The sequence below is a fragment of the Hippichthys cyanospilos genome, chromosome 2 (genome assembly GCF_059441005.1).
Source record: "Hippichthys cyanospilos isolate Australia breed blue-spotted pipefish chromosome 2, RoL_Hcya_1.0, whole genome shotgun sequence".
NCBI lineage: Eukaryota > Metazoa > Chordata > Actinopteri > Syngnathiformes > Syngnathidae > Hippichthys > Hippichthys cyanospilos.
Window position 1 is genome coordinate 5,175,225 of NC_142370.1, and position 12,157 is coordinate 5,187,381.

General features: G+C 44.2%; 2 protein-coding genes across 4 annotated transcripts in view; one reads left to right on the plus strand and one right to left on the minus strand.

The window, feature by feature from the left end:
• Nucleotides 1–471: 471 nt before the first annotated feature.
• gbx2 (gastrulation brain homeobox 2) lies at nucleotides 472–2,326 on the plus strand. The gene is made up of 2 exons (XM_088407872.1): nucleotides 472–1,134; nucleotides 1,420–2,326. Exons 1-2 carry the CDS (start codon nucleotides 702–704, stop codon nucleotides 1,941–1,943), a joined length of 957 nt encoding a protein of 318 aa, XP_088263998.1. The 5' UTR covers nucleotides 472–701; the 3' UTR covers nucleotides 1,944–2,326.
• A 2,073-nt stretch (nucleotides 2,327–4,399) lies between these two features.
• The window catches only part of agap1 (ArfGAP with GTPase domain, ankyrin repeat and PH domain 1), a 91,658-nt gene continuing 83,900 nt past the window's right edge, over nucleotides 4,400–12,157 (minus strand). For all 3 annotated transcript variants that reach the window (XM_088407373.1, XM_088407370.1, XM_088407371.1), the window contains 2 exons: nucleotides 10,463–10,718; nucleotides 4,400–8,298 (listed from right to left, as the gene is read on the minus strand). In XM_088407373.1, the coding sequence (XP_088263499.1) occupies nucleotides 8,086–8,298; nucleotides 10,463–10,718 (469 nt within the window). In that variant the 3' untranslated portion in view covers nucleotides 4,400–8,085. The remainder of the gene's footprint in view (nucleotides 8,299–10,462; nucleotides 10,719–12,157) is intronic.

A 12,157-nucleotide genomic window follows, 5' to 3' on the forward strand; every position in this document is an offset into this window, starting at 1 on the left:
GAGGATGTGGCGGCGAAATGATGGTTTGACTTCAAGTTTCTGGCTAAGATACTGAACTTGCAAGATGTCTTAAAAATGAATAGTTTTTACCGGCCTCCGATTTCAAAGCTTGGTAAGTGTGCAAACACATTTGAAACTTACTGCGGCCATCTGATAAAAACTATAACTACAACGCAGCCCACGACAGAAATGAGTTTGACACCCCATCGTTGCAATGCAGATACACTGTGCAAACGAATTAAATACATTTTCGTTTCAACCGGATATATACAGTATAACCTGCGGTCAAATGACAGAAATTAAAGAACAACAAAGAGTTGGCTTCCTCCCCGTGTCAAATGTCAGTCACCCAGCACGTCATGCGGGTGACGTCATCACGCCCGGCCAATGGTCTGCAGGCGTTGCGCGATGCAGGGCGGGGCATAAACCTGCGCAATTACACAGCGGGGAGCGCAAATTGAAATCGCAAAACGTCCACGGACTCGTTGGTGTGCGTGGAGGAGAGCCGAGAGCCGAGAACCGAGAACAGAGAACCGCTCGGTGCATGGACGGAGGAGCTCGGCGAAAGTTGAAGACTGCTCGGATGGAATGCGTCCGCGCCCGACTTGGCTGAAGCCTCCCGGGCTCCCCTCACTCAAGCCCGCGGGGCTCGCCGCCGCGCACGTTGCTCTCGTCTGTTCGGCGCGCTCGACCCGTTCCATATGAGCGCGACGTCCAGTCCGCCGTTCGTGGTGATGCAGCGGCCACTCGGAAGCAGCTCGGCGTTCTCCATCGACTCTCTCATCGGCGGGCCTCCGCAGCCCAGCCCGGGACACTTCGTGTACACGGGCTACCCCATGTTCATGCCGTACCGCTCCGTGATGCTGCAGCCGCCGCCGCCGCCGCCTCCGCCCGCCTCCCTACAGCCGGCCGGACACCCCCCGCACCCGCACCCGCACGCACACTCGCACATGCTGCAGGGCGGCTTCTGCTCCGGCCTGGCTCTCACCTCCACGCTCATGGCCTCGCTTCCGGGTGGATTCTCGCCCGGCCGGCAGCACCAAGACGCGGGCCGGAAGCACGCCGAGGACGCCAAGAGTTTGGCGCCAGTACCGGTGAAAGACGATACGGATACGTCGGCGCAAACGGCCGCAGGTACGGTGATCGAAAATCCAAATTTCTGTGATTGAAAATTGGATGGGGAGTGCATTTAACAGGACTTTTCCATTAACTTTAACTGGCGGAGGCCAGCTTTTCGGAAAGATGCTCTTCTCATTCTTTTTCTTAATATTACCGTTGTTATGGCTCACACGCCCGGCTTGGGAAAAAAAAAAAAACTACAGAAAATGTTTTGTTTTAATTTATTGAATTTCTTTGAGGAAAAAAAAAGAGGTGACTGGACATTAAGGTGACTGTCAAAATGTTAACTTGTGGTTTCAGCGCGAGGACACGCGAGTCCGGACGAGTCCAAAGAGGACGACTGCGCGCGCAGAGACGAGAGCTTCTCCATGGACAGCGACGCAGACTACAGCTCGGACGACAACATGATGAGCTCCGGGACTGGTTGCCCGGAGGACGGCCTGCATCTCCACGGAACGGCCGGCTCCGGCTCGGGCCCGCCGGGAGGCGGAGGAGGAGGCGGCGGCGGCGGTAAGAACCGGAGGCGGCGGACCGCGTTCACCAGCGAGCAGCTCCTGGAGCTAGAGAAGGAGTTCCATTGCAAAAAGTACCTGTCACTCACCGAGCGCTCCCAGATCGCGCATGCGCTCAAGCTGAGCGAGGTGCAGGTCAAGATCTGGTTCCAGAACCGGCGCGCCAAGTGGAAACGGGTCAAAGCCGGCAACGTCAACAACAAGTCCGGGGAACCGTCCCGGAACCCCAAGATCGTTGTTCCGATCCCGGTGCACGTGAGCCGCTTCGCAATAAGAAGTCAGCACCAACAGCTGGAGCAGAGCCGACCCTAGAACGCTCGAGAACTTTGGAGAGCGACTGCATGTCGAGAACTGGTTTCTCTTCGGCGCACCGATCGTTTCGTCGCTCTTAAAAAAATCAGGCCAAAGCTTATGTCGAGAAATGAAATTGTGTTTTTGTTTTTAACAAGTGCAATGGGATCTAAATTATTTCACTAAAGGCAACGGACACTAATGCAATCCGAGGGACGCTGTTTAAACAGGGGGAAAAAGCAAACGTGAGACGAGGATGACAACGATAAGACAATACCGAAAACGGCCCAAGGACGTTAGTGATTTTTTTACGCCCCCCCCCCTTCCCAACACACACACTCACAAATGCTGCTAGTTTATTTAAAATCTCTGTGCTCATTGACTTCCCGTGACATGTAAAATGAATTAAAAAGAAATTCAAAAGACAAAAACAAGTCTCTTCCTGTTATTTCGTCATTCCCACAAAAGTTTTGTTTTTGAACACGGGACTTCAAAGCCCTTTAGAGATGTCAACGTTTATTGGTGAATGACGGTGCCCGAGGCCTCCATCGTCGATAGAAAATAAAGGCGATCGAATTTAATGAATTTGCATTTGGTAATTAATTACAGGCATCAAACTCGTTACAACAGCAGGTACGTGGAAGAAAAACAGCAACAAAAAATCTGGGCATAGTTGTACTCCATTAATAGACTTACGTTTTGATTTTAGTTCCGTAATTCTCATTAAGAGTGCGTAATTAATACAATTGGCGTTCAATACTAACAACAACGGTGCGCCACATCCAGACATCTAACATTTACTTAAATAATGAAAATAAACGGGAAAAAAGCGGCAAGGGAATATTGGGTTCACATTATGCAATATTAATCATCTCAAACAACAAAAGGCGCTCCAACGAATTAAAAAAAAAGTCGAATATATTTTTGTCATGTATAAGGTGAGAATCCAAATTACAATATACAAAAAGTTGGCCTCGGTCTCACTGAAGGCCCTGGAGTTGGAGGCCTTTTTTTTTTAACAAAAAGATTAATTTGAAGTATGGAAATAAATTTTCAATTTGGGTAACTGGCAGCGTGCAGTTTGGCTAAATGAGCAAATGCAGTTGTTATTAAAGGAGAATGTGCTCTTCTAGCACACCATTTCGAGATGAAATTAAACTTAGACCGTTCTGAAACATAAGATTTGTTTAAAACGCCATAACCAAGGAATTCCTCAATTAAAAAAAAAAAATATTTTACCGACGTCGGGGATATCCCAATGCACATTTCTTGTTGGTGTCTTGAATTAAAAATGAACTAACGTTGAGGAGTTTCCGTATTCGTGTTCATATTTTTTGCACATTTATCAGAGCCGGTTGATACATGACAAATTAAGCCTAGATGATGCAGCTCATTCCGTGGGCCGGTTCTAATAAACAGCTAGTGTTCAAAACAAATGTCGCAGATATTTAGGCTTATTGAAATAAAGCGTTTCAATCATTTTAGTTATCGTTGCTTTTTAAAAAAGAAATCAATTTCCACGAGTGACTTCAGATGCACCTTATTAAATAATAATTTATTAATAATTATTTAAACAAACAACCACATATTTAGCCGAGTGACAAAACACACAAATAAAGAATGTCCAGTTGCGGTATACACATCAAGCGCATTCTTTGATTTATGCAATGATTTTGAGTGACATTGTCAGTCAAAAGTTTGTTTTCCGGACTGATTCATTTAGTCGGTATTAAAATAAATATAAGATTATTATTTACAACTATAAATAAATGGACATTTAGGAAAAGTGAAGATACAATCGCCATAATGCTGTTAGCATTAGTGGCTAACAAATAGCATGTTGGGGAGTTATAACCGGTTTAAATACAAACGGGGAAGCAACACATATAAAGAGACAGTTTAACAAGCCTCAGGCATATTTTCTTTATTCTTTTCCCCCAAAAGACTGTGCTGTGCTGTACATCTGTATTAAACTGCTCCTGGTGGCCAATACAGTCACACCGGAAGTGTGACTGGCTAAATTACCACAAATTGTTTAGTCGATTACAGTACAACATGATCACTTTATTTTATAAAGTATTATAGCTTGCTATTTTATGTTTAGCTATTTAACTAAAACATATTTTTTAAACAAGAGGCTGGAACAATCGGCTTTGTGGACCCCCCCCCCCCCGAAAAAATGTAGCGCACTTTTAAGTCCTGTTCAGGTGTCTGCAATAAAAAAACAAAACCAAAACAAAATAACACATTTCAGAGCTGTTTGAAACGAGTATTTCGGTACAATATTTTTAAGTTACATTTTACTTGCAATGCTTTTCATATGAATAATTATTTACGTAGTTTTTAATTATAGTCGCTTTTGGAAGGTGGATAAAGAACCCAGCCAATCCAGCTAGGTCAATGTCTGATTTTTTTATTTTTTTTTTTAAAAGGAAAATAAATTGGATGTTGTAGGTGCATTTTGACAAGAGAGTGAGTGAACATCATTCTGGTCTTTATTGAAAAGAGTCACATTACAGTAGAAATTCTGTGTTATCTTACTGTACATCCAAAACAATAATTATTAGAACCACGAGAACATCAGTAACGTAGCTGAACGAGAAATCAGAGAACATAAAAACATGGATGGACATTTTTTTTTTTTTTTGAGGGGTTGGGTAAACTATACAAAAAGCACATGTGAGGAGCTAATGTTGAGGTCACGGTTAGCGTTGCCGGCTTTTGTCTGAGAGCTAGCTGCACTTCTCATGTTGGCCTTGTGAAAACTAAACCACACAATTTTAAAAAATGTATTCCTTTTGCTGGTATAATAGAAGCATGTTTAGCATTTTAAAACTCTTACAGACAAAATGGAGGTAACTTCAAGCCAACCGGTAGCTGCTAACCTTGTCTAGAATAAAATAAAAGCCTCCAATCTCAAATAGCCTCAAGGCTACGAGCTAATGCTAATTGAATTTAGTGCATTTTTTGTCATAAATATAACACAATGAATCATAAATATATATATATATATATATATATATATATATATATATATATATATATATATATATAAATCACAAAATAAAAGTCATTTTTTGGGGAACAGGTGGTAAAAACAAAGGCAAAGATCAACATTGAGGTGTCTTGTGAGTTTAAAGCAGGGTACATACACACGCGCGCGCACACGCACGCACACACACACACACACACACACACACACACACACACACACACAGTTTTTGTGTCGGTTTCCATTGTCTCAGAAAGACTATCTATCCTGTGGTGGGTTTGGATAAACATGTCTCCCAATCAAAACTGCAAGTTTTCTATCAGATGTGCAAGCACATAGCCTAACTGCCTCTAGTTCTTCTTTAGATTTTTTGGTAGTTTGGATGCCCTGTGGCATTTTACACAGGTCAGTGTTGGTACTACAAAAAAATGAGTTGACAATAGGTTGGGGAAGATACAACTACATGAGTTTACTGTATGGTTGTCTCAAGTACACTACACAGTTGTAAAATAAGATTCAGGTAGCACCTTCTTTTTTATTATTATTTGTTTAGATAACATATAATAATTTAGGATTACTGGATAATTCAGTTATTCAAAGCACACAGATATTTATTAAGGGTAAAGTTTTAGGGGGAGCTAAAATTGTAGAACATACTGTAGGTGTCAAACTCCAGTCCCGGAGGGCCAGTATCCTGCATGTTTTCTCACCTTCTCTCTCTCAAACACACCTGACTCAAATGATAAAGGCCATTTTTAAGTTCCCGCAGAGCTGACGAGTGAACTAATCATTTGAATCAGGTGTGTTGAGGAGAAAAAAAAAAAAAAAAACATAAACCATGCAGGACACCCACCTTCGAGGACTGAAGTTTGACAACTATGTTGTAGAATGTTTACCACTGAATTTAACGTGACCTAACTTTTTAATGCACATCAGTTTTTTTTTTGTTCTTTAACAAACCTACAAAAGTCACATTTTTGGGGGGGTATTTTAAAGGACGTTTTTTTTTCTCTGCCCTTCAGTGAATCTTTCAGTCGGTCTTTTTCAATCTGATGACACACGTCCTCTGATTTTTTTTTTTTTTCTCCAAACACCAATTAGAATAGCCCGAGAGTAAATGACAAAACATGGATCTTAGTTTTTGCAGTTAAAAGTTGAGTTCACTTGTAAAGGTTAGTGCATTCTCGGTTTAGATTCCGAACATTTTTGTGAGCGGCGTATGTAAGGGAATTTGCTAAATACTTTGCAGGATCTTGCAGAGGATCGGTAGGTTGTAAATCCTCCAAGGCAGTTTTAAAGCTGGAGCTAGAGACATGGGAGGAGTTAATGATATTGACAGAGGACTAAGCAGGTTAGTGGTAAGCGTAGCGACAGATTTGGTGACAAGTGACCACAGTTGGTGGGCGCATCCCATTTTTAAGATCGGTGTCACGGGAAAAGCAATAAAATGTGATGTCACATTTGAACAATCTTTAAAAGTGGTACGGTGTGTACCCGGCCGGCTCTTGACTGATACAAACGTTGAGGGCAGTTGGCAAACCGACAGAATGTTTCCTCCATTACTCAGGGGTCACGCGCGGAGGAAACGCAGCAAGTTTTGAGCACATTCAGTCAATCCGATGTGATATGCGAGACAATTTCAATCAGTACGCAACCGTTCACCAATGCAACCTTGCTTTCTCGTGTCGGCCTGGCCAAACTTGACACCGTGACCCATGTAGAAGAGGGTAAATAAATAAAGAGTCTCCAGAGTGGAGGTTAAACTTGAAGTCTTGGATAAATGAGCAGCACTTTCAGTCTAGCGCACAGTTGCCAAAGTCCAGTCCTGGAGGGCCGGTAACCTGCATGTTTTAAGTTGTTTCTCGCCAACACAGCTCGTTCAACCTTCAAGATCATACTAATCGTTTGAGTCAGGTGTGTTTGAGAAGCGAAACATACAAACAAAAAAACATGCAGGATACCGGCCCTCCAGGACTGGACGTTCGAGCCCTTCCTAGCTTAAAGCTGAAAGACAGCAAAGGCTTCCAAGAACAGTTCCTGGTGTATAAACAGCTGAAGACGTTATGATTCCCTTTTTTTTTTTTCTTTTTGCTCCACCAGGAAGTAATCAAAACATTTTTACAAAGACAGATTCACACAAACTCACTGAGTGTTAAAGGGACGGTGTGTAAAATAACATCGCTGAACGTCAGTCACCTTCTGAATGACGCTAAAGTACTTAGCATTTTCTTCCCTTTGACGCACGGGGGCTTTCTGCTAAGTCTGGAGCTATTAGGACACAAACACTGTACCTTCAAAAAGAGGTGAGAGGACATCACAGGCAAGTCCAGTCAAGTCAGTCGTTGAAGCAAGTCACAAATCACTCAGTCAACCACACAAATTTGCCATCACATCTTACCAAGCCAGTCATCCTCAATTCTAATGTAACAATTTAGGCTATGCCCTCCTTGGCTCGGCGTCATAGCAGACGTTTCTTTCAAAAATGGCAAATTAAACTGACAACGCAGATTGAAAAAACAAACAAATAAAAACAAAACAAAGAAAAAAGTGCCGTCCTGTGAATACCAAGTCAAAGTCGAGTGGCGTTCCTTGTAAGTCTGCAAATTGGTGACTTCAAGTCACGTGTCTTCAAGATGGCTCCGCAGTGGTGCTGGGAGGCGGGGCTTACGGTCATCTTTACCGTGTAGATGTGGGGCCACATTTACACGCCGGTTCTGAGCAACCGCATCCCTGAGCCTTGTCCAACAATTCCATGTCGAGCAGTCCGAAAAAAAAAAAAAAAAAGAACAAATCCAAACGTTGCAGACCCCCCCTGGAGCTTTCACACATTTGTCACATTTCACACAGGTAAATTAGTTCACAGAGGTTAGGGGAGGGGTCACAACTCCACGTGGAGGACACAGGACTCCACGCGCCACATGGTCCGAAAAACGACTCGATATGCTTGGGCTGGGAAAGTGACGTTGCCTGAGAGCAAACTGGCCTTGTAGTGTGTGATGATAAGGATGACAGCGGCCATCGAGAGTCTGAGGTGAAAGTGACCTAGTACAGTACCCATCATGCTTTGGGTACTTCCCGCGCTCGTCACCCGGTTGGACCGGTCCGATGGGTGAGACGGGCGGAGCAAAGAGTCACAGCAGGTAGTAGTGAGTGGTTCCCAAAACGACGAGCTCAAATGAAGGCGCCGCTGCTGCCGGCGCTGCTGCAGCTGTTGTTGCGGTTGGCGTTGCGCCGTGACAGGTTGGGCGTGGCCATGAGCGGGTAGCGTTCGTCCGGGCAGCCGTACTGGGCCAGCGTGTCCACGCACTCCTGGCTGTTGGCCTGCCGGGCATACGCCAAAGCGCTGTTGCCGTGGGCGTCCCTCGCCATCAGATCCACGCCATACTGTGCACGGACAAACAAAAGTTTCAACATGCGAATGGGCTGTCGACAGGCCTTTTGCGGCCGGGCTCCGTACTCGCAACGACGGACGCCTGCGTGCGTTTCCACACATTCCTACCGTTCCTTGGGAAGTCAAACCACGCATGCGCGGGGATCTTCAACTCAGTCGTTTGTGTTAAGTTTGCTCGGATAACACCATTGCATAAGCCTTAAAAGGGCTTCTCGAGTTTCCGACTCTACGCGGGTCCCATTCACTGTGAAGCCGCGAATGTCGTGCTAAAACAGCACGTGGACAAATCTTGCTTTTCTTTTCCTTTCGACTCTCCCTCCTCTCTTGCACGCACGCCAATAGAACGCGCTAACATATTAATTCAAACTAGAAAACCAATGTCGATAAATGAAAACACAATACATACTAAATATGTTACACATGCTTCATTTACACCGGGGGGGTACGTAACACGACATTCCTTTTAACTTAATCAGCAAAGGAGAACACAATTGTGCTTTTGTACCCAGATGCAGACCACATTCGTTTTCCTGTATGGTGCTCGCTGAACTGTGGAATTGACGCGACAGGCCAGATTTGCGTAAGGCTGACGGACCAAGGCGGAACGGACACCCGCTGCATGAAATCAATCCGTCCCGGGGTTGGGATCGCAAGGCGAAATCGTCGTATGGCGGGCGATAGAAACCAAAGGTAATTAGCTAAGTATGTTTGTCACGCGCTTGAGATCAGAAGCTGCTAAAAACTGTTCAAAACAGAGATTGGGAACAAAAGGTTTTTGTTTTTTTTTTCCCTGTCCCAAATTTCTAAAATCTGAAGACAACTTTGGTATTTTAGCAGGAAACATGAATTCAAATCAGTATGTTGTGTTGGCCACATAAAGTGATGTGGCGGGCCCCGGGCCTTGAATTTGACATCCGCGATCTAGATAGCGTGCAGCTCTTCTTTAATTTAGTTGTGTCAGGAATACGGCTCTCACTCATTTATATTAGAAACGGTAAAGAAAAGAAAATACATCAACCGTAACTCGGGTAAGTCCAGTATATAAAAATGATATATCTCACGAAATATACAGACTGTATAGATTAAATCAATCATATCACTGAATTACAAAGGATATTCCTTTCAATACAAAAAGTTAATTAGATGCAAACGAGTATGATTACCAATGCAAAACATTTGCATATGCTAACATTTACCAAAAGGAAAGAACATTCTACGATGCTATTTTTGACTAAATCAATGGCAGCGGCCCATTTGGGGGAAATTGACCCGGTTTGTTATAAGGAGGCGTGCAATTTTCAATTTTTTATTTTCTAAACTTCAGCATAGCTGAAAAGTAAAACATACACTTGCCAAATTGTTGCTGAATAAAAGCGCGCTTATGTTTGGCTTAAATGACTTCTTGTTTGTCTCGTTTCCGCTAACGTTTGCAATGGGGGGTCCTTGGAAAACGTGTTTTCTAAAAGGGGGCCATAGACCACGAAGAAAAAGGTTTCAGAGAAGGGAAAAAGATCACCCAATGCCTACAATACACGGTCATCAGTGTAATCCAGTGCTTCTCAAATAGTGGGACGGACCCCCCGAGGGATGACCCCAGGGAAAGGGCTTTGTTTTGGTCATGTGGACTGTATTTTAATGAGGATTTTCATCCTTTTTTGTTTCACGCACTTGGGTTACTTTTTTCGGTTTTGGACGAAGCTGAAACCTGTATAAACTCAGTAACAAAGTAGATAACAGTTGTTGAAAGTTGAATCTTTTGTTAGTGTTAAAAAGGATCCAGGTTTAGGTATACTTATGCAACTGTTATACATAGAGATCTTATTTAAAGTCAGCGTGTCGAATGAAGGCGGCTTGGCAAAATACAAGTGAGAGACACTGGTGTCATGTATAGTACCACCCATACATATTACTGATCTATTTCCGCGGTACCAGATGGTTAAGTCATGAGAAATTGTGCAAAACCACCTGGCTTGTTGCCAGATTTTTGTAACAAAAGTCGCTAGCAGCCACTAGAACGTGTAGATGTGCATGTCGTGAAGCACTGGGATGCTAGCACTGCCATTTTTTCAAAAGCGCAGGGACGCATCGCGCTCCGCCTAAGGCTCACCCTAAAACGGAGACGCACTATAGAAAGAGGGCGTAAGCATGATGTGTTACCCAGATGAGAAGCTGCGTGATGACCACGTTGCCTTTGCGGCTGCCCAGGTGAAGCGCGTTGCGCCCGTCTCCCTCGCCGCACGTCTCATTGACCTGCTGCCTGGAGCCGTGCGCCAGCAACAGCACGACGCTGCGCAGATCCTCCTCCACCGTCGCGCGCAGCAGCTGCTGGCCAAGCGACAGCTCGGCGCACGGCAGCGACGGCAAAAACACACGCTGCTCGTACTTGGCCCGGATCCAGCGCTCGCGCTCCTCCCTGCCGGGACACAGCGGGAGACGACGGCGAAACATCATGCCGGGTTCAGATGCGGCAGGCAAATCCCGGCACTCTTCATTACTAGATGTCATTCCCTGAGTGCTTAAAGGAAGACGTGGTGAACGCGGAGAGCATTGTTCCCAACCCTAGGTTATCAAATGCGTTTCATCCAGTTGCGATTATCAGTCCAAATCCTACCGTGTAAATAGCCGCTCATTCAGGCCCCTGGGATTAGTTTGGGGGATTAGACGTTGAGCCCCCCCAAAGAAAACACGTCCCCACCGGGTGATGAAAGGGGAAACAGAAGTGTCTGAAGGCTGTATTATGATCATATAAAGAAAACACATCCACCCGTGTCACATTAAGACTCTGATTGCTATTGGCAGATGGCAGTCGGGAGCGGGCTATTACACTGGGGAACGAATTAAAAAAAAATCCGTTGTGTTGAATTTTTATGGTGATTAAAACGAAAACTGCCATGATGAGTCCAAAACATTTTTTTCGAGCATGTTTAGTTGGTCAAAATTGAAATAGTGCGATGAGAGGTGCGTGTCGCTCCCGATAGGTCGGTACCAGCAATACCTGCAAACGGAAAGCAAGCATAAAAGGATTGAGAGGATTTCTGCTGTTCTTTTTCTCTTAACCTTAAAACCAAAGACAATCCGTTGTAGGTTTTCTTCTGTTTTATGCATCTTCTTGAAGTTTTCAAAGCAAGGACCGTCATTCCCCAAATATAAGACGCGTCTGTGTATAAGACGTATCCTTACTCGTGGAGTCAAATTCTTGTATTTTCTATGTCGCCGTGTACAAGGCGTACCAACACTTTGGAAACAATGTAAAAACGATAGCAAAACAGAATAAATCTCATCTTTAGTAAACTCTTTATATTTTCTTGGGTTCATACCTGTAAGTTCAGTTAAGTGTGTTTCAGATTTCCCGCATTGTAAAGCGGGCGGTGAACAAAAATTGGAAGCCGTTGTTTTTCACGGCCTGAGGTCATTTTACCATAAATACCCGAAATTGCGCAGCATCCGTTTTTCATCAAGTTTATGATTATGTGAATAGGCCAAAAGACTGAAATTAATAAATGAGACAAGTGGAAAACCTTGCCGTGTTCTCTAACCGGTGCACTCTTAATTGAATCGTCTGGAACCGTAATAAGCTTTACACGATTTTCTCCGTTTTAGTAATATTCCTGGACTCGTGCGTTGGTCCAGTCTGTTCGCTTGTTTTATTGAAAACAATGCCGTAACAACCTTCACTAAGCTTCGGGCAGTGATTCTGGTACTTTTCACAGCCTCTCATCAGCACCAGGGTGAGAGTGATTGGCAAAAATCGGAATAAATTGGATTTATAGCTTTTGTAGGGTGTATCACTCGACCTTCCGTTGGCAAGCATTTAGTAGGCACGGCAGGATGGCATATTAAAAGTCGGCATGT

What these genes read in the sequence shown, in the direction of transcription:
- gbx2 (XM_088407872.1), top strand. Translation starts at nt 702, where the DNA reads ATGAGCGCGACGTCCAGTCCGCCGTTCGTGGTGATGCAGCGGCCACTC. An exon ending in GTCGGCGCAAACGGCCGCAG is followed by an intron (nt 1,135 to 1,419) that starts GTACGGTGATCG and finishes TTGTGGTTTCAG; the next exon opens with CGCGAGGACACGCGAGTCCG.